General features: G+C 37.6%; 1 protein-coding gene across 1 annotated transcript; it reads right to left on the bottom strand.

The window, feature by feature from the left end:
• Positions 1–38: 38 nt before the first annotated feature.
• LOC145771636 (solute carrier family 22 member 21-like) lies at positions 39–15,675 on the bottom strand. Its single transcript, XM_082583357.1, has 12 exons — positions 15,490–15,675; positions 14,549–14,672; positions 13,499–13,602; positions 10,665–10,765; positions 8,053–8,207; positions 6,946–7,114; positions 6,389–6,524; positions 5,241–5,374; positions 3,402–3,616; positions 1,971–2,153; positions 742–883; positions 39–176 (listed from the first exon to the last, which is right to left on the bottom strand). The coding sequence occupies exons 1-12, from the start codon at positions 15,670–15,672 to the stop codon at positions 83–85; spliced, it is 1,740 nt and encodes a 579-aa protein (XP_082439483.1). The 5' UTR covers positions 15,673–15,675; the 3' UTR covers positions 39–82.
• Between the last annotated feature and the right edge of the window lie 3,759 nt (positions 15,676–19,434).

The following is a 19,434-nucleotide window of genomic DNA, read 5'->3' as shown; positions in this document are numbered from 1 at the left end:
TGAAGTTACAATGTCGATGACAAATATCAGTGGTGGCTGATGTGTGTTCTGTTTGGGAAGTACATTTCCAGGAATGGTCAAATTATGTCAACACCTCGGTAACACCTTCCTTCTTGCAAATGACCTCAACGTATTTGTTTTCATCTTTTTTGCTGCGGCAGCAAGTTCTATACAAACTGCAACAAAAACATACGTATACGGTAACTGCAAAGTTACATAATTTGAAATATGAAATTGTTCGTTTACAGCTAAACTACATTTAGTGCTCTCGCTACTACTACATCGAAAATAAAGTCTATGAGTCAATATTATGGTAATTTTGTTCAAGGGCGTCATTCAAAGCGCCTAATATCAGTCGTAGAGGTATTTTTATCAAAAGAATATATGCTCGAGTCCGTCACAAAACCAAAAATAGAAATCTGATTGACTTGACCTGCGAAGACCTATCAATAGAAAATGAAGCGCTGACTACCGTACTTATTATGACTGCATAGCTGTCAATCAGCACTGGCAGCTATCAACTGCCAACGTGACTATTTGTTGGAGGGTCGTAGTAACGCTGAGGGAATAATTTGGAAAGCCTTGCACCAGGGCCGTAGCCAGACCGCAGAGCAAGGGGGGCCGAAAAAATTAAATCATTGTAATTGTAGCTGTTGCTCGAGAATGTTGGGATTTTGCCAGGGTGGGCGAGGCCCCCCCTGGCCCCCGGCTGGCTACGGGCCTGCCTTGCACAAATATTACCTTTTCAGCTTCAACGTATCTTTTACTGTTTCTGGCAATTCCTTGTTGTTAGTATCAGGTAAGACAAAGAGAGTTAGTAGACCTGAAGCTATGGTCAGTAGACTCATCATTATATAAGGAGAGTACATTCCGCGCAGTTCAACTGTAAGTTTAAAGAATGATAAACCGATTGTTTTATGCTTCTTTTCAAAACGTCACCAGCATAAAGACCACTTTTGTTTACACTACAGCATTGTTGAGCCCAAAACAAAATTTCGTGCCCATTAGCATGAAGTTTGTTTCGAATACAACCATATGTATTTATTGTCTGAGGCACTAAGTTGATTGGTATGTGCCGTAGCCTACTATGGCGACCAATATTTACAGGCCATGCTCAGAGATACCTTAAGGCTTAAGCAGTGCTTCTCAACCTTTTTCAGTTTGCGACCCACTTTTAATGCAAGTTTTATTGTGCAACCCACAATGAGATTTGACATCTTTATTATGGCATATTTACTATTGGCGTACGTACTGAAATAGTTAATGCGTCACAACACATCTAATTGTTACATATTTTTTATATTGTTGCATAATTGTTACGTAATCATAATGCAATAATTTCCCGATCTAATAGAAAACAGGGTGCACAATACATGAAAATGGAAAGTCAACAAATGAAGTGATTGTGAAGAAAGGGGCGTTCTTCCCGGCTATCAGCACAAGGCTGAGCACTCACTAGTACAGCGAGCAGCTGCGATTCGCCAACCATAACGGTGTAGCTTCCACGCTAAGCCAAACACGTGTCTATCGCTGTCAATTCTTGCTACAAATCGGCTGCCGAGAAACATAATGAAGTGAAGATAAGAGTAGCGAAGGCGCAGTACTGTTCAATATTCAAGACCAAACTGCGGCTTGTGAAATCCATAGTTATGTCGGTAATTTTTAGAAAATTTTAACATTCAGTAACATTTAGAAATGCTTTGCGATTCACCGGTTGGGAAGCACTGGCTTAAAGGGTATCTAGCATCTCGGGAATGGTTACCATAATTTGGATGTTGACCGAGAGTTGGGCTGTGATTGTTATCTAGAATCTAGATCATGCCTTTTTTTTTTTCATTGATAGGGACGCAGTGCGAAAAACGAGTTCTCTACTTTTACATAATTAAAAGGTCTCAATATTTTCCAGCCTTTTTTTCCATATAGCTTGGTTAAAACTCGTTTGATTTTGTTTTCACGTTTTACTAACTTACCCATATAGACAATGTAGGGAGACACTATTGCCCCCAACCGACCAGCCAATGATCCAACACTCATACTGCTGTTGCGTAATATAGTAGGAAAGATTTCAGCAGTGTGAATGTAGACCAAATAAAACGCACCAGCGTTCAGACCTCTTCCCATCAATCCGACCACAGTGGAAGCTTGAGGACTAACTGTAAAACGAACTATACATGAGACCAATCTACCACATAAAATTTTTTTATTTTGAACTAATGTACAGTGATAAATAAATTCAATCGTTTCTAGCACTAGTTGCTACGTTCATCTGATGAAATTGAAAGTGAAATTAACAACAAACAAGATGGTTTATTGCTTCACTGACGTTTCGGGCACCATGACAATGCGCATCCTCAGAGCGAATAACATACAAAATAAAATTTCACCAGGTTATATACTGCAGTGCGATTGAAGGCAAGAAAAAATAAAACACGCAATATTTTAAAAATTGGCCAATGATGTGTGAGCGGTTACTTTCCACGTTAAATTACGTAAAAACTTCCAACAATAAACATAAATTTGAAGCACTGAAGACCACTAGAAATTCTAGACAAAATTAGATTGCAATAACGTTTCCAACTGTGTTTAAGTAGGCTTGAAGCCTGCATGTCGAGACAGTAATGATTTATAAGGTTTTGGTAAAAGGTGCGTAATCGCACATCATTAGCCAATCTTTAAAACATTGTGTTCTATTTCTCTTGCCTTCAATCGCACTTTTTCTGTTGTAGTCACCGCTTCGAATTTTTATGTCTATTGTTGGAAGTTTTTACGTAATTTAACGTGGAAAGTAACCGCTCACACATCATTGGCCAATTTTTAAAATATTGCGTGTTTTATTTTTTCTTGCCTTCAATCGCTGCAGTATATAACCTGGTGAAATTTTATTTTGTATGTTATTCGCTCTGATGATGCGCATTGTCATGGTGCCCGAAACGTCAGTGAAGCAATAAACCATCTTGTTTGTTGTTAATTTCACTTTCAATTTCATCAGATGAACGTAGCAACTAGTGCTAGAAACGATAATTATCCTGATGAACACCCAAACTTTTCAGTTTTCAAAATAAATTCAATGTTAACGAATATATTAAATTAGCTTTCAGTTTTGAAAGTTGTCGCCTGCCGCTTTTGTGCGGCCCGCGATAACATTCAAAACTAGTCTACTCCATGTAGGCTATATGGCCGGTGACCACATTGAGAGTTAATGTTATTTCTTGGTCGGCTGGATGTAATTCACGCTGTAATCTATTCGCAAATTGCACACTCCTGATCTCAGTTACTCACAGATTTCTGTCAGCCTAACAAAAGTTTATACGTGATCAATATCATAGCTACTAGGATATAAATTTAATGCACTATGGCTGTAGCAACTTAAGGTAGTCAATGGTCGGTTATAATTTAGTTACCTGCGTTCAATAGGGCAGCTCCCATGCAACAAAGTCCACTCCCTATCATCAGTGTTCCGTGACTTAATGATCTACTGATGTATTTAACACCAAGATAGGCCACAAAATATCCTGGAAGTTCCATCAAACCCAACAAAGTGTTGTTAACGAAGATGTTTCCGCTAAGAGCTTGCACGTTGAGCGATATTCCATTGTATACCAAACTAACACAAAACCTACAAGACAGATTTCAAGTAGGTTGTTGTTGTGGTAGCTTAGCATAGTGTAGCAAAAGCAGGTTTGAGTAGGCCTAAAACCCGGGCAAAAAGCCCGGGTGCTTTTGGGTTTTTTGTGTTTTTTAAAAACTATTTGAAAAAGGTAGTTTTGCCGTTATTTCACTTCAAAATGAATTTCGGAGTTGGAGCCGGAGAACACTTTCGGAGCAGGAACGGAGCCGGAGTAAAAAGGGTGACTTCTATCCTTCACTTCTGCTGAGCATGTGGTGAATGCAAAAGTTAATGAAGAAAGGTTATTGGTCAGTTGATTAATTTGATTATGTTTCAACAAGATGTTATGTTTGAGCCTTGGTAGAGAGCTTGACTTGTACCAGATAGGCTACAGGTAACACGAGTGTTCAGTAACAACTGATTTAACATTTTTTATTAAATACACAAAAAAACAAGAAAAAAACTACTAAATCCAACGTTTTCGACACCACACAGTGTCCTCATCAGGAATAATTATAGACTACCGGTACATCTAAAAGAAATAAATAAATCAATTTGAGAATTTTACATTGAAGCTGTACAAGCGACACCTCTCAACAGCACCATCAACATCTGACACAAGAATTCAGTGCAGGATACACAAATCGGCGAGGGACAGATCACATGATATGCACAACACAAAATAATAGTTTTATTGCAGCCTGATACTATTATTGTGCACAGATGTCCAATTCTGCAGTAAAATGTTGTATGGTGTACAATATGTCTGAGAAGTTCTGAGAGAAGTTCTTTTTATTTGCATCAACAGCACATGTGGAAAAAACAATACAAGATTACAATGTGAACTAGGTTGTTTTAATGTTTGCTGACGATGATGGGAGTGGCAGAAGGACCGTCTAAGCAAACATTACGCGTTTTGCCCAAGACAAAGGTGGCCCGTAGTGAAAGGGGGCCCCGGAATGACTCTTCGTACCCCTAGTGAAAATTTCTCTCAGAGGCTCTGCACATGAGTGAATTACTTCGATTGGCAACAACGAAATAAGTTACAAGCTAGATTTGAAGAAGATTGTTCAAGACAAGTATTTTTAAAAGTTTTACTAAATATTGCAGCCTAACATGCATAACAATAGGTGACTATAGTTAATTTCTGTCATTTCTGTATTTGTGTGTAACATTTAGTCTACAATAAATCCAGCTAAGCTAATATGTTTGAGTAAAGAAGAGACAGAGTGGTAATGTGAGTGTGGCTTTTGCAGTTTACAAAGTTATAAAAGAGGCTCTTAATCTCTGACTGGTGGCCACATCTGTCATAGGCCTACAGCTATCTGTACGAATATGTGCTGGTATCTGGATTCTGGAGCTAGATTAGAAGATCATCGGGCGTAGATACACGGTAGTCAACGTGTTGACACGTTAGCAGCAGTCACTATAGGGTCTATGACGTGTTTCTGGATAATTACGGTAGTTGCCGTTTATTTTGTGCAGTGGGGGTTATTTTTTTATGTGAGAAAAGCGGTTGCAATGCAGCGTGACTTCAAAAAATATTGCAAATGGTAGACTGAAAAATTGTTGTCCGCATCATTTTTGCTATATAATAATAGGCTAAGCCTACGCCGTTGATAGGCCTACTTACCAAGAAAAGGTATCAGCAAACAAGATCAGTAATACTTTTGGAGTTGTTATCATTTCTCTGATGACCCCTCGCTTAGATGCTCTTGTTTCGTTTGCGGTTCGCTCTCGTTCCTCATCCATTAACTTTTTAGCTTCCTAAATGTGTCACGTTGGGAAAAAAACAAAACTGTGTTATGCTGAAAACATATCATATCAAGTCGGCAGCCGTGGCCGAGTGGTTAGCGCGTTGGGCTCGCAGTCGAGAGCCTGCATGTTCGACTCCAGCCACCCACACTTGCTGTTGTTTCTCTGGGCAAGAAACTTTACGATAATTGCCTCTACCTAGTGATCGATTTCGAGTAATGGGTAGTACCAAATTTACGTCATAAGTAGAGTAGACAACCGGAAACAGACATTGCCGTCGGCTGCAGCGTGGGTCAGGTGTATGTCGGAAGGCGTACACCGATGCATAGCGCTCAAGTCCGCTTTCCCGCAATGCAGGATAAAGATAAACAAACAAAACAAACAAGATAACAAAGGCAATAATGGGTTAATTATTTAAATCTTTTTATTCAAATTGGTTATTTAAATTTTAATCATCAACAAATCCATATACAGCATAAATCGAGCATGTTTGGCCTAAAACTATGCTTTTGGCCACGAAAAGGATTGTCCTTTGTTCAGTCAACCAAACCTACAGTAAATAAAACATTTCAGGTGTCTATTAATCTATAAACTATAAGACTAAGTGGTGGCCTGATTATTTTAATGTTGATCTTGCGACTATATTTATGTCACCTTTTGAAATTTTAAGGGCAAATTTTGTGGTAGGCAAAGCAGCTCTTATTCAATCGGATATGTGTGAATGGTGAGCTACAATAAATGTTATAAATTTATTAACCAATTAACTATGTAGGCCCACTAAGTCATAGACAGCTTTGAGTTTTGATGAAGACAGTCAGTCATTACAATCCACGTATTGATATAAGTTGTATATGGGTAAAAACTTTCCACGAGAAGGGATATGGATGGTAAACTGAGCTATACGCTGGTTGTGCTATTTTGAAAGTTAATCTTAAAAATACTAAATTTGTTATGTCTTCGATAATAATTGAACATCAGTTTTATTACGTGACTAAGAATATAATCAGCAATCATTATCTTAACAACCTTTCCAACGTCGCCAAGCATGTCTTCGATATCTCTCTCTGATTTGTTGTTGTATTTTGCAATCATCTTTAAGATCTTTTTTGCTTCTTCAACTCTTCCATTTGCCATTAACCAACGCGGAGATTCAGGAGTAAACCTTCAAAGTGTTTCAAATAATAGTCTTGCACTGGTAAAAAATGATAACTGTTAAAACTGGACCATGATAGAAACCATACAGTTCTTGTCAAAAAGAGTGTTTACATTTTGATTACCAAAAGACCCTTGAAGAATTTTGATCTGATAACCTAGTTAAACCTTTGAAGAACAAATAGCAACCTTCTTTGGCGTGCATACAGAAATATGCAAAGAAGACAAAGATGTGTTTTTATTTACAATGACAAAATACAGTTAAAATTCCTTTTTGGTAAGTTATGTTTTCCTGATTGTCTCACGACACAAACTAATGCAGTTTTAATTGAATACAAACACAATCTGCCAATTTCTGCGTGCAAACAAAACCTAAGATACGGATTCTGTACATACTGTAAGTCACGCACTTTCAGGTAAACAACTCTTACCAAATTACAGCTATATAAACGATACCCAACAGTCCATAGATTCTTAAACTCCACCGCCAATCGAGTGTTAAGTAAAATATTCCAGTTGCGATTCCGTATCCAAAAGAGAAGGCAACAAAGGAGCTAATAGAAAGGTAGTTTCTTTTTTCCGGAACTGTAATTTCAGTGCCTGGAGAAAAAATGAAATGACATAAAAAAAATAAATATAGCCTTTATGGTGTTGATGATTAAAAGCCTAATCTAATACAGACGGTGGCGATGATGGTCTTCTAAACTTCTCTGTCGTTTGACATTCGTATAAAATTGTTAGTTTTGATTATTGTGCTCGTGGCCCATCGATTCAGGCACTGTTTTTAAATAAATGAATCTTTGTCGACCAAGACCTACAAATTGCATCTAGCGCTTTCGAACTGTTGTAGTTGTTATAAATCTTCTTTCTGTTTTTGCTTATTCCAAAACTTTGTCATTACTTTTCTTTTCAGTCCAAGACGTTTATACCTTTTCATACAGTAATAATTAACCAAGAAGAGCTTTGGTGCATCAAATTGAACTACTACATAACCGGCCAAGCATGAGCGTTCCAGTCAGGGAGCAAGGAGGGCATTTGCCCCTTTTGTTGTCAAAAAAACGCCTCAAATTAGGACAAAAACTACCTACAATATTTGGGAAAAAGTGGCTTCATAAAAAAGCTGCCAAATTGCGTCAATTACAATTAGAAAAATTACAAGTTGTGCAAAATATGTACAGTAGAATATTCATTTGGCACGCTAGTAGGCTATGCTCACGTGCTAATTATTTTGCATAATGACATAAACATCTTGTTTTTGTTTTTTTTTAATCTACAACTATCAATTTGATTAGAGAGTCAAAAGTTAAAAAAAAATAGCTGATGAACTAAATAGTTTCTTGAATAACTGACCACAATATTTCCAAAGCTTGTTTCTCGTTTCAAGACAAAATTCGTTGTCTTGATTTCGTATCGACTTGTAACATGTAGGGTAGGCTAACGGTTATAATGACAATAATGAAACATTGTAACATGTAACGAGCAAAAAGCCTACAGACTCAACAAACAAAGAAGTTTCTCTTCCAACAGTTCCCACTTACCAAGTACAAATCCGCATATGTAGTTGACTAAGTTTGTCATTCCGCCAATGAACAAAGTAACTGCATAAGACCAAGTTGCATGTGCAAAGCTTTGCAAGATGAATGTGAGAAATAAAGCAAATGTGAATATTAAGAAAATAGGCCGTCTGCCAAATCTGTAAAAGTGAATTGGTATGAATTCTTCAGTGCAGTCTACGTTTCGACTTTTAAAATTAACAACATCAAATCGCCTGGACTTACAAAAACATTTTATGACTAGAATTTATGCCAACGACAAGTTTTTTAAATGTTTTTTCTGACGAGAATGTTTTTCTAAGCGTTTGCGGCCGCCGCTGCATGCGATATTTTTCACTTTGTGTGAGGCTCTTTCATTTCTATCTAGTTTTCCCTAAAATAAGGTTAAGACCTATGTTGTTGCAATACCATGTTGCAATTTTTCTTCTTTCAATTTCCTGCTTTAAACGCTATAACATACAATGCAGTTGCACTCCTCACTAACGTCTATTCTTGATATTTTTGTATCTGCTTGTGGTCTACTTGCAGCGACTTTATAGTAAAAGCTAGCAATATGAATCAGTGTTTATTCACATGTATGTAATTGTATGTAGGCTGCAGTGATGTACGCGCATACAAAAAATATTGACGCCGTCAGCGTAAACGCAAACGTTCGAAAAACCATACGCCGTATGCGTCAACGTAACTTGTAAAAAAATTTGGCGGCGTCAGTGTCAGCGCATACACTAGCGTAAACTCATTTTGTTTGCGAGGTGCCACACATTCACACGCTGTAAACCACTCAAAACAAACAAGTTTTATTTTGAATTTCCACGAAGAAACACAAGCATCTGAAAGTGTTCATCTGATATTTTGCTGTGTTTTGGTTTCAATATGTCTTTGTCCATTGAAAACATTCTTTCAACTTATTCAAAATTTGGAAAGTTTGATAAAAAAGAATGCAAACAACAGCTAATACATTAAAAAGTATGCGTTGACGCTATGCGCTAAAAAACGCGAAAACTTTACGGCGTAGTCTCAAGCGACAACTATCCAAAAAAATGTGGCCGCAAGCGTTAGTGTAAACAAAAAGTCTACGCCGCAAGTCTACGGTGTACAATTTGCGGCGTATACGTACATCTCTGGTACGCTGTGGCAGTCAACTATGGATTAAATTTCTGTGTTCTAGTATTCATCGTCTTCGAGTGGCGTATAACAATTCGTTTCATATTTTACATGGACTGCCTTGTCACATCAACATCAGTGAGCTTCAGATCTCTTGTCGCATAACTACCTTTGAGGCCTTGATAAGGAAGGCTTTTTTGCGATTATTTAACCCTGCAAAATTTTAGTTAGTTCTTTAATGTCGTCGCTCATGAAATCGAATTGTTTCTTAGTGTCATCGTTTCATCAACACTACAAACAAACAATGTATCTCGTATAACCTTATTCTGAACGTATACGCCTAATGCGTCTAATTGTTACGCCTAATGCGTATAATTAGTTTGTAATGCGTCTAACGTCTAATTTGTGGCATATGTCTTATAGACAGGGTTGCCATCGACTTAGACTCCAAAATAAGGACAACCAAAAAATATAACTTTTCTACGAAAAGAAACAAACGTCAAATCTTTGCATTTACACGAGCCATGATATATTACATGTCATATTTTTTGCCAGAAGCAATCTATTCCAGCAACTCCTTGTTCGTAGAAAATGCTCCGTGCATCTCAGGACAGCTCAGGTCTAGGTTAACTTATACTTGTAGCAGAGATTTGCCTGTCATTTCATCAAGTCCGTTCCTTTCTTCGGTCCATTGAGCCAAATCAAGAGAGAACACTCGCTGCACAAACGTATTACTGACCGAAGGGACAAGATGATACTAACCACCTTGTAGAGCAACGGAAAAGAGTCGCCTCCAGTAAAGATCTTTATCCACTTGTCCTCTGGTTCATCCTTGCGGAACACATCATCTGGAATCTTCTTAAGTTAAGAAGCATTAACAGCCTTAAGTAGAGCATTAACAGCCGAGACCTTATCGAACAACTTATCTTTCATTGCCATTGGTGGATCAATTTACTTCGCTAGCCCCTTAAATTCCTCGTACTCAATTGTTTGATCTCTTAGCAAGGTTCAGTTGATGTGCGTAGGATGCTGCTCAAATCGATACCACTTATTGAAATGTTCCAAAAAAAAAAACAGATTGGAGGTTTTAAATTGTTGAAAATAAAACAAAATAAGAACTCACGTCAAACACAAAGACATTTCTTAGCAATAAGGACAATCAATTTTTCTAAGACATTGTCCTTCAAAATAAGGACAAATCTTAGAAATTAAGACGGTATGGCTACCCTGTCTATAGTGCATGTTACATGAAAGTAAATTTCTCTTTGCCTCATATGGATCGCAAGGTCTGAAATAAACGTTTAGTCTGATAAACAATAAGTAGCCTAGCAGTTCGGCCCCTTAGTAGGCCTACATGTTGCATTTTCCTATCTTATTTTAAAAAGTTTTCGCACTTCTGTAATAGCGTGTTATTATTTCTCTCATGTAGGCCTATAAGCTACACCAATGTTTGCTAGAGCAATGCAGATTTCGATATGATAAGCCTTGCCTACTTGTCTGATAAGAATCCAGATGAGGTTCCAACACAAACTCCTGCGAAATAGATTGTGAAGATAATCGGCTTTATACCAATGTTCTCACAGGATAAATCAAACTGAAAAAAGGCAACAAAATTATTAGTAGCCTACTTAAAATGCAACTTACGACTCGGAAAACCGATTTGTTTCATTGTGGACTTACAGATTATATTGATAATGTCATTGATTTGCTGCCTTTTGGAAAAGGGATCAAAGAAACGCTTCTCCATTAGAAACTTCGTGCGCGGACATTTTGCCGAAACCCATTTTGCCAAAAGACATTTTGCCGAAAGGACATTATGCCGAAGGACATTTTGCCCAGTGCCGGTCTTAGGGTATTTCGGGCCCTGTGCGGAATATGCTTTGTGGGCCCCAATGACAATGATCCAATTCAGTAGCGTAGTTAGATATTTTGAAAGGGGAGGGAGGTGGTTTGACGGTTAGCGGGCGAAGACTGGCGACGTCTTTGCCGAAGGCGATACCCAGTGGCCGGGGCCTCCCCCAGAAATTTTTGAAAAATTACTTTGAGTTTGGGGCATTCTGAGAGCATGTTCAACAAAAATTTGGGTGTGAATATTACTGTAAAATGGTGCTGTCCGGTGACATAGCAAAAGGATAAAATCATGCTTTCTTTGGCTTTTTTCGGAAATACAGCTATGTCTCTATGTTGAGTCTGGATGTAACTTATTTTGTACCCTGAAATCGGAGTAACAAAATCAAATTTCGTCCCCTGAAAAGATCGAGAGAAATTTTGAAATGTTTGCGGCAACTCCGATCAGCGACTTCGGCTATGTTGTTTTTTTTTTTCTCGATCTTTTCAGGGTACGAAATGTTCAAGGGACGAAGTAGGTTGCACCCGTTGAGTCTCTATGTTTTCTTGTTGCTAATTCCTTTTTTGAATTCACTTGTTAAATTTTTCCATTGGAAATGACAAAATTACTGCATTTTCTGAGTAAATTGCGGGCCCCCTAATTTGCGGGCCCTGTGCGATTGCACGGTTTGCACACCCCAAAGACCGGCACTGATTTTGCCGAATGGACAAATTGCCGAAAGGACTAATTGCCGAACAGACTAATTGCCGAAAGGACTAATTGCCTAATGGACTAATTGCCGAAACAATTTGGAAAAAATTACTTTGAAGTGACACAAAGTCTCGTTACTATGCAAGCAGTGCTTTTGAAATAGAATTACTTTGCTACTGTTGTTTGCTTAAAAATTACTTTGAAGCAACACCAAGTCTCGTTGCTATGCAAGCAGTGCCTTTGAACTGGTAATTATTTTGAAGTGACACCAAGTCGCAAGTCTCATTGCTATGCAAGCAGTGCCTTCGAACTGGTAATTATTTTGAAGTGACACCAAGTCTCGTTACCATGCAAGCAGTGGCTTTGAAGTAGTAATTACTTTGCTACTGTTGTTTGCCTAAAAATTGCTTTATATACAGTCTCCACAGTTTTGAAAATCAGTATTAGTTTAAGTGACACCAAGTCTCATCTATAAGTATATATGCAGTCTCCACAGGTTTTGGAGATCAGTATTAGACGTTTGCTTATACAATACATATAACACTTCTGTCGGATACTTACGGGCTGTCGCACATAATTTGTGAGTGAAATCTGTTTGTGAATGACATTTATGTGTTATTAGGTTATGATAATACATTATAATGCATTTGTATAATTTCGGCAATTTGTCCATTCGGCATTTAGTCCTTTCGACAATTAGTCCTTTCGGCAAAATGAGTTTCGGCAAAATGTCCATTCGGCAAAATGTCTTTTGGCAAAATGTCCGGGTACCAGAAACTTAGTCGGACAATCTTTGCGGCTTTAGCGCAGTCAGAAACAAAATCTCTCAGGAGAGGCGTGGCTCACTGACAACATTAATCACACAGAAAAAGCAATTACTTCAGAAAACTGCATCCTGTCTTGCATTCTTGTGTTTACAATAAAATGTGACCGACAGTGTTTTCCTGTGATTTTAAATGAGACGTGTGTTTGCGGTTGACAAAATTGTTTCCGACTCACAGATAGCCTTATATGCATTGGCAACAAACTTTTTTCAAATTAATTGGTCGGCGAAGGAATAATGTTTGAAACTCTTCAAGACCTTTCACTTTTTAGAAATAGATTCTTTATTGATTTGAAAAAGGCACCACTATTTTAGTCTACAACTAGTTCGAGACTACATTTTCCAAGATTTAAACATAAACATGAATCTGTTTGCTTGTCACAAACTAAACCATCATGGAGAACCAACAAAAGAAGAGGAAGATTGGAGAAAGCCATTTCTCATAGGGGACTTAAGTATCAAAATGGCCCCTATGTTTGCAATCAAACTAATATTTCCAATAATACCGCAGTCAGTGAGCTTATTTTAGCTACTGTATATTTTCACGACCAGCACAAAACAACTAGTGATGTTGCAATGGATTTTCCATGGCCTTCTCAAGTCAAAAAACCTGGACTATTTTGGGAAGGATCTACTGTATTTAAATAGCCAGCTAGAAATACAGATAAAGATTTTCAGATTTTAACTATACAGTAGGCATACTTTTCAAATTTCTGATTTGCGAAATCTTTGTTAAATTTTGAATGTTACTATATGTTCCACATTATTATTAATGTAACCTATTACTTTTTTGCATGCGAGTGTGATGAGAATTTAGTTTTTATTTCAGATACTTGATAGTACGGTAGCCTATTGTATTAAAAAATCATCATCGATGTAAAATATTATTCCAGCCGAAAAGAGCGATAGGCTATGGCAACGAAATGGTAATGTTTAACAGTGAAACTGATTGTCAACTATCATACTTCTGTGGCTGCGGATTTGATTCCGTACTGGTTTGAAAAGTCATGGCCAGCATTGCATGGGATTGTTGTATCATTTTCATCGGGTCTCAAGGTTGTTAAAGAATCTAAATAAATGTTGTTTTTATTATAATTGTTCAGAATTATACTTTTAAAAATGCGAAACACCACAGCATCTTGATTGCTAAAACTAGTTTTGTTTTCCATACCGGTATTGAGTTCTAATAGTTCTTAAGCTAAAAAGCAACACAATAACAAAAACACTGGAGCAAAGGCTTTTGTCCGACCCAAATATTCTTTTTTATCTGTTTCGGTTTAGTATCGTTACAAAATAATTTCTTCTAAGACAAAAAAGCTTCGCTTTTTCCCTTTACAGTCGTTTTTAAACATGAAGAAGTTCATAAATAGGAAGACCATCGCCTTCTTCGTAATAAATCTAAAACAAAAAAAGTTAACTTTGTGAGTAGGCCTTCTCAAAGTACAAATAGGCCCATGTTGAAAATTTTCAAAACAAAACTTCAGTTGAGAATTTTTTGTCTCGATTGGTTTTCTTTTTTTGAGAATTGAAACCAGAGATTACTTTCTAAGAAGCCTTCTTATTGTGTCACTCTTTAGAAAATTCGGGAACTCATGCAGCAGAAGATGAAGACCCACTGCTTTTTTGTATTATTTAGAAATATGTTTTAATGGCTGCAGCAAAGCATACCAGCATAATCCTTGAATACAGCCAGCCGAGGAAAGTTTTTATGCGCAGAGGATACAGAGTATTACGCAGATTTTGACACAAGTAGCTTACAGAGTTTAATACAGAATATGAATAGGCTATGACAATGCAGCCTTTGAGTAAGATTTAAAGTAAACTGCGTCAATCAAATTTTCCAGCATTATCTTTCAATGGGAAAATATAACTTAATTTTGCATGGAACCACCTCCAAATGTTCACGTGACGACTCCTCTGTCTTCAAAACAAACTCAAAGGCGAAAAATAGTTTTGCATTGTTCTAAAACTGACTAAAATAGTTTCTTTCGAGCTTATTTAGGCAGTTTACTCACTATTTCCGATTTCAAGGTTATTCAAAAAAGTGGCAACTTCGTCGGTGGTTCGGTTATACAGCAAACATTTGCTTCTGGTGCCGTTTTCTGCTTCTCGAGGAATGAAATAGTCTAGGATGACCTCCTGGTGAAACATAATGCGAGAATTTCATAAGAGACTTCGAACTTAATAATTTGATAACTTTAAATTTTGCATAATAGTGATTACCATTATTCAATTATTTAATAAAGTAACATTGTGAACGCATTATACTAAACTTTTCCAGTATCTTGTTCTCTCTACTCGGCTTCATCCAGAAAAGAAACAATGCATAGCTCAGTCTTTGGTAGGCTATTAGCCGACCACCTTGAATAAAACTGAGTGTTCCAGATGCAGTTGCAGAAGCAAGTTCAGTTCAGTTTAGTTATTTTTATTTCTGACCATCACAGCGAAAACAATACACGCCAGCATAGCAAAAGCCTAGAAAAAGGTGGAAGCGACAAAACGCGAACGTTATATCGTGCTTGAGATCGAAGTAAATAATTAAGTTGAAAAATTTGGCACGGTCGCAACACCTTCCGAAAAATTTTCAGATAAAAAGGAATATAAAACGAAATTAAAAATGAAAACACAACAGCATGTTTTTGACAACAACTTGATGACTGGGTGTTAAATAAACGAGAAACTTTGTATCGAAACAAGGCAAAAAATTTAAAAATTTAAAATAATTTTGAAATGTTTTTGTTTCAAACAACCCTACAGATCACTATGTTATTTTTTTGGGAATAAAAAACTTACCTTGATATTTAAAGTAGCCTAACTTGCGTTCTTCTGGTGACTATTTACTAGATTACCTCATGATGTTAAAGATGATAACCTAGTAAATAGTCACCAGAAGAACGCGAGTTACTTTAATTATCAAATGCCTGGTGAACAGTTTCACTCTGTTTTTAAAACTTACCTTGTTTGAATATTCCAGTGCTTTATCAGGAAGGGCACAATGATAGTTCTTTGGTAAATACAAAATTAATGCGAGCGTTGCCGCCAGCAAAGCATTTGGTATTCCATTAAAAAAGAAGAGTAAAAACATTCTTCTTTCAAAGGGTTTTCCACTAATTTTTCTCAATAAATCATCATACGTCATATTGGTCGTTCCTAACTTACAACAAACCTATATTCAAATTGCACGCTGAAGGTGAGAGTTAGATTAACATTTTGCTTTTGTATGTGGTATGTCTATCAGCCTATAGTTCTTTCTGTTTATTGCACCAACCGAAATTAAAATGATATCACAAAAATTAGTCTCAAAGAATTTTTGTTATTCTTAAGCGCTTTCAAATGACGTGTTATGCAGATTTTGGCAAAGTAAAGCAGTCACAACATCATCAATATCCGCTTCATTAATTTCGTTTTCAATGCAAGTAACCAACACTATGCGACCTCTTCTAGTCCATACACGAAAACAAGTAGCTAGATATTCGGCTGATTTGCAGATTTGCGATGATTTGCTGATTTGTGCTCTTACAAACGGTTAGAAATCTTATGTGATTAAAACAGATAGGAAAAGGTAGCCTAATTAAAAGATACATACATGATTATTGGCCGTTGAAGGATGGAAAAAGATGCAGAGAAAGAAGCAGAAAAATTTAAAACCAGATTAAAATATCGTCAGACTAATAAAATAATGGCGTAACTCACTTTTTGACGAAATTGAGATATTAGTGTTTTGTAGGTCCCTAAAATGTAGCGCATCTGCCACATAATTTTCTAAGACCTACGTTAACGGGAAAGTGGTATTTTTGTAAAAATGTCAAATGGCCTAACTCAAACGCATGACTTAGGCCATTTTACAAATCTTTTTAATCGTTTGCTGGAAGTTAAGCTTTCCTCCAACAGAGCAGATGGTCAGAAGACGACGATCTCAATTGTACAGAAATAGAGCTTTCATTTTATCACAAGGCTAGACGATTAATTTAACACAAAATAATTATGTTTTTTCTATTCTAGGTATCGTAATCTTGGCCATTTTCAAGTAACCACCCTACTTAAATCAATCTGTTTTCTCTCTGTTCCTTTGAGAAGCTTCCTTTTCCTAGCACTCTGGTAGTGCGACTTATCACCTCACACTGTGATACAGGTCAGATCTTCTCAATGCGCCGTTTCTCGGAGTCTTCTCGTACCCATGGCAGGTTTTTGTAGCAAGCTATTGTTGGATACGGTACCTAATTAATTCTCATCTTAATATCACACTTAGCGACTTCATAAGCTCGTTGCTGAGTTCTTCGCCATCATTCTTGAGTTTCACAGATGGGAGAAGGAGAACATAGGAAAACATAGATTTCAAAACGTTTGAATTGACTTTTATGTGTAGGTAGCTTAAATGTGCCAAAGTGGGAAAAGAGGAAAATCACTTTTTGGCGAAATTTCTCAATGACTTGCCTACTGTAGATTCCCATTACTGTAGAAAGGTCACAATGTACAGAAAGAAGAAATTCTTGTACTCTGAAACTATACCATAACCCAACTTCATCGGCAATACAAAGAGCTTGCTTCTTCTTCTTCTCTCGTTTGACTTGTAGTAGCTTAGATTGGCAATGCCTCATCGTGCAGCCATGATACGGTAGTTGGGTCCAGTTGTCGAATACCAATGATTTCACTTGGGGGCCGTAAGATGGGACATTCGTGGAGTATGTGTTGCATTGTTTGTTCTACCGCTCAGCAGACACATATCGGGCGGCGTATTATGCAACCCCCACCTAAACAGATTAGCTCCAGTGCAACCAACGTCACATCTGATCCTGTTCAATGTGACCCATGCCTTTCTTGAGAGGTCTGCTCCAGGAGGGATGGAGAGCGCTGGTATAACTGAAAACTGAGGAGGGATATGTGGCAGCTCGTTCCATTCCTGGGCCCATGTCTCCATGCAGCTGAAGTTCTTATCCACAAGCTAAAGAGCTTGCTGAATCATCAGGAATACTACCATGGAGCACAGTCTATTTTAGGGAAGTATTTCATAATGAGAACTTCTCCGTTTTCATCGTCGGCTCCAGCTCGTGTCCGAGCATTGGTTGATCTTCAAATTGAGTTTGGATGGTGATGTCGTATGTGGCTTTGGAGGCCCAGTCTGTGATGGAAAATACGTGGGCAAAAGGCACTGGAAGACGATTATCATAGATCCGCCGCCAATATGTGAAACCGGGCTGGAGGCTTCCAACTCTACCACGCCTGTCCCCATTACCCGTGATATCATCGCCATTGGGCTTTGTTTGTTCCAGGTCCAAATTGAAACAATTTAGGCCATTTGCTTGTATGTTTATTTACGGTGGTCGTAACTACGCGAGGGCTACGCACACACTCTTGGCCAGCTTCATGTCCAATGCGGCCCAATAAAATCGAAACGTGCAGCTTCAGGGGAACTGGTTGCAACGGGCTGCCGGGTGCTCTGTTCATACCACGTAAAAGGGTCAGTGCGACGTGTGTGTTTCATTCAAATACAGTATTATTACCAAGGAACAATACGATGACCATATCAAGTTGAAGAATGAAGCTTTAAATGAGAAGACGAAGACAAAGAGTCCGCTAGCACAGTAAAATCCGTATGGACAATGGATTTACAGGCTGTACTTCTGTGTCCTAAAACTAAGGCAAGCAGTATGTAGCCTATTATAAAACCAAGCTGCAGGTACACAATTTTACACTATTCAATCTTGAATCAAAAGATGCTTATTGCTCTATTTGGAATGAAACAGAAAGTGGAGTGATGGGTGTGAATATCAAAATAGTAACTCTAATGTCTCTAGTGCCTACTATGCCCTTGCATGGAAGCATGACATCACTATTACTCAGAAGGACCTCGTGGCTGGTCACACTCAAATGGAGTGCGATAGCATGCACATTGCACAGTACTATCGAGTGAAAATTGGTAAACAACATTTTTACGACGAGAGATTACGAAATTATCATCCAGAATGCCAAGATCAGACCGCATCCCAACAATGTACAGAGGATGCAACACAGTGATTTTATGAAAATCGATGGATGGTGGTTGTTGAGTATTAGGCCTGGAAAGAAAGCTGAAGATCCCACGGTTCATGATCTTATAGGCCGAAATCATGAAAGCAGTGGAAAGGCATTGTACAAGGTCCCATTATGTGAGGCTGCACAGTGGGAGGATCTGCCACAGCGGTCACACACAAACTTAAACGACACTACATGGATTCCTATTTTTTCAAGCCATCTTCCAATCAAATTGAGGAAATACATGATCTCCAATCTATGAAACATGTAATGCCAACATTGTGCCACTCGTTTTTTGATAATTTGCCTCATTACTGATAATTTATTCAGCTTGTCTTGCCAACTGTGAACTGTTTTTGGGCGAAATATGCAGTCTAGCATGAAATATAACTCCTATCGTTAGATTGGAGTTGCTATTAGGGATTTTCCTGTTAATTCTAGTCGTATTATCACTGTTATTATGTCACCGTTAAAAAACTCATATTGATAAAGTCAAAATATCAAATGGCCTAAGTCATGTCAGTGCATTCAGAAAATGGCCTAAGTCATGCCAGCCCATTATGGGATGCAAAATGAAAAAAATCAAAGTATACATGCTCATTGTACTCCCATCGACATGCTATTTTCGTTTAACTGTACAATAAATATGATAAAAACAACCGCGTAGACAGTTTTTTTCGATTATCTCAAAACAAGAAAAAATGAGTTACGCCATTATTTTATTAGTCTGACGATATTCTTTTTTAAATAGATTTTTGAAACATGCTGAAAGTTCTTGCCCAAATGTTTATCAAATTTCCCCAAATTTTCGACTAATTGAAAGGCTCGTGGGTGCATTTGCATCCCTACATCTCTGGCTTTTACGTCTATGTTTCCAGATAAAAAGCTA

The sequence above is a fragment of the Aplidium turbinatum genome, chromosome 6, assembly GCF_918807975.1.
Source record: "Aplidium turbinatum chromosome 6, kaAplTurb1.1, whole genome shotgun sequence".
Lineage (NCBI taxonomy): Eukaryota > Metazoa > Chordata > Ascidiacea > Aplousobranchia > Polyclinidae > Aplidium > Aplidium turbinatum.
The sequence above is the reverse complement of the archived record's forward strand: the minus strand, read 5'-3'. Positions and strand labels throughout refer to the sequence as shown.

Bases quoted from the DNA above. Each gene is read 5' to 3' on its own strand.
- LOC145771636 (XM_082583357.1), bottom strand. From the start codon at position 15,672: ATGACGTATGATGATTTATTGAGAAAAATTAGTGGAAAACCCTTTGAA. The intron at 10,766-13,498 runs GTATGATAGTTG...GCCTTTTTTCAG, and splicing joins TCAAATCCGCAGCCACAGAA to TTTGATTTATCCTGTGAGAA. The intron at 177-741 runs GTAATATTTGTG...TTTTTGTTGCAG, and splicing joins GATACGTTGAAGCTGAAAAG to TTTGTATAGAACTTGCTGCC.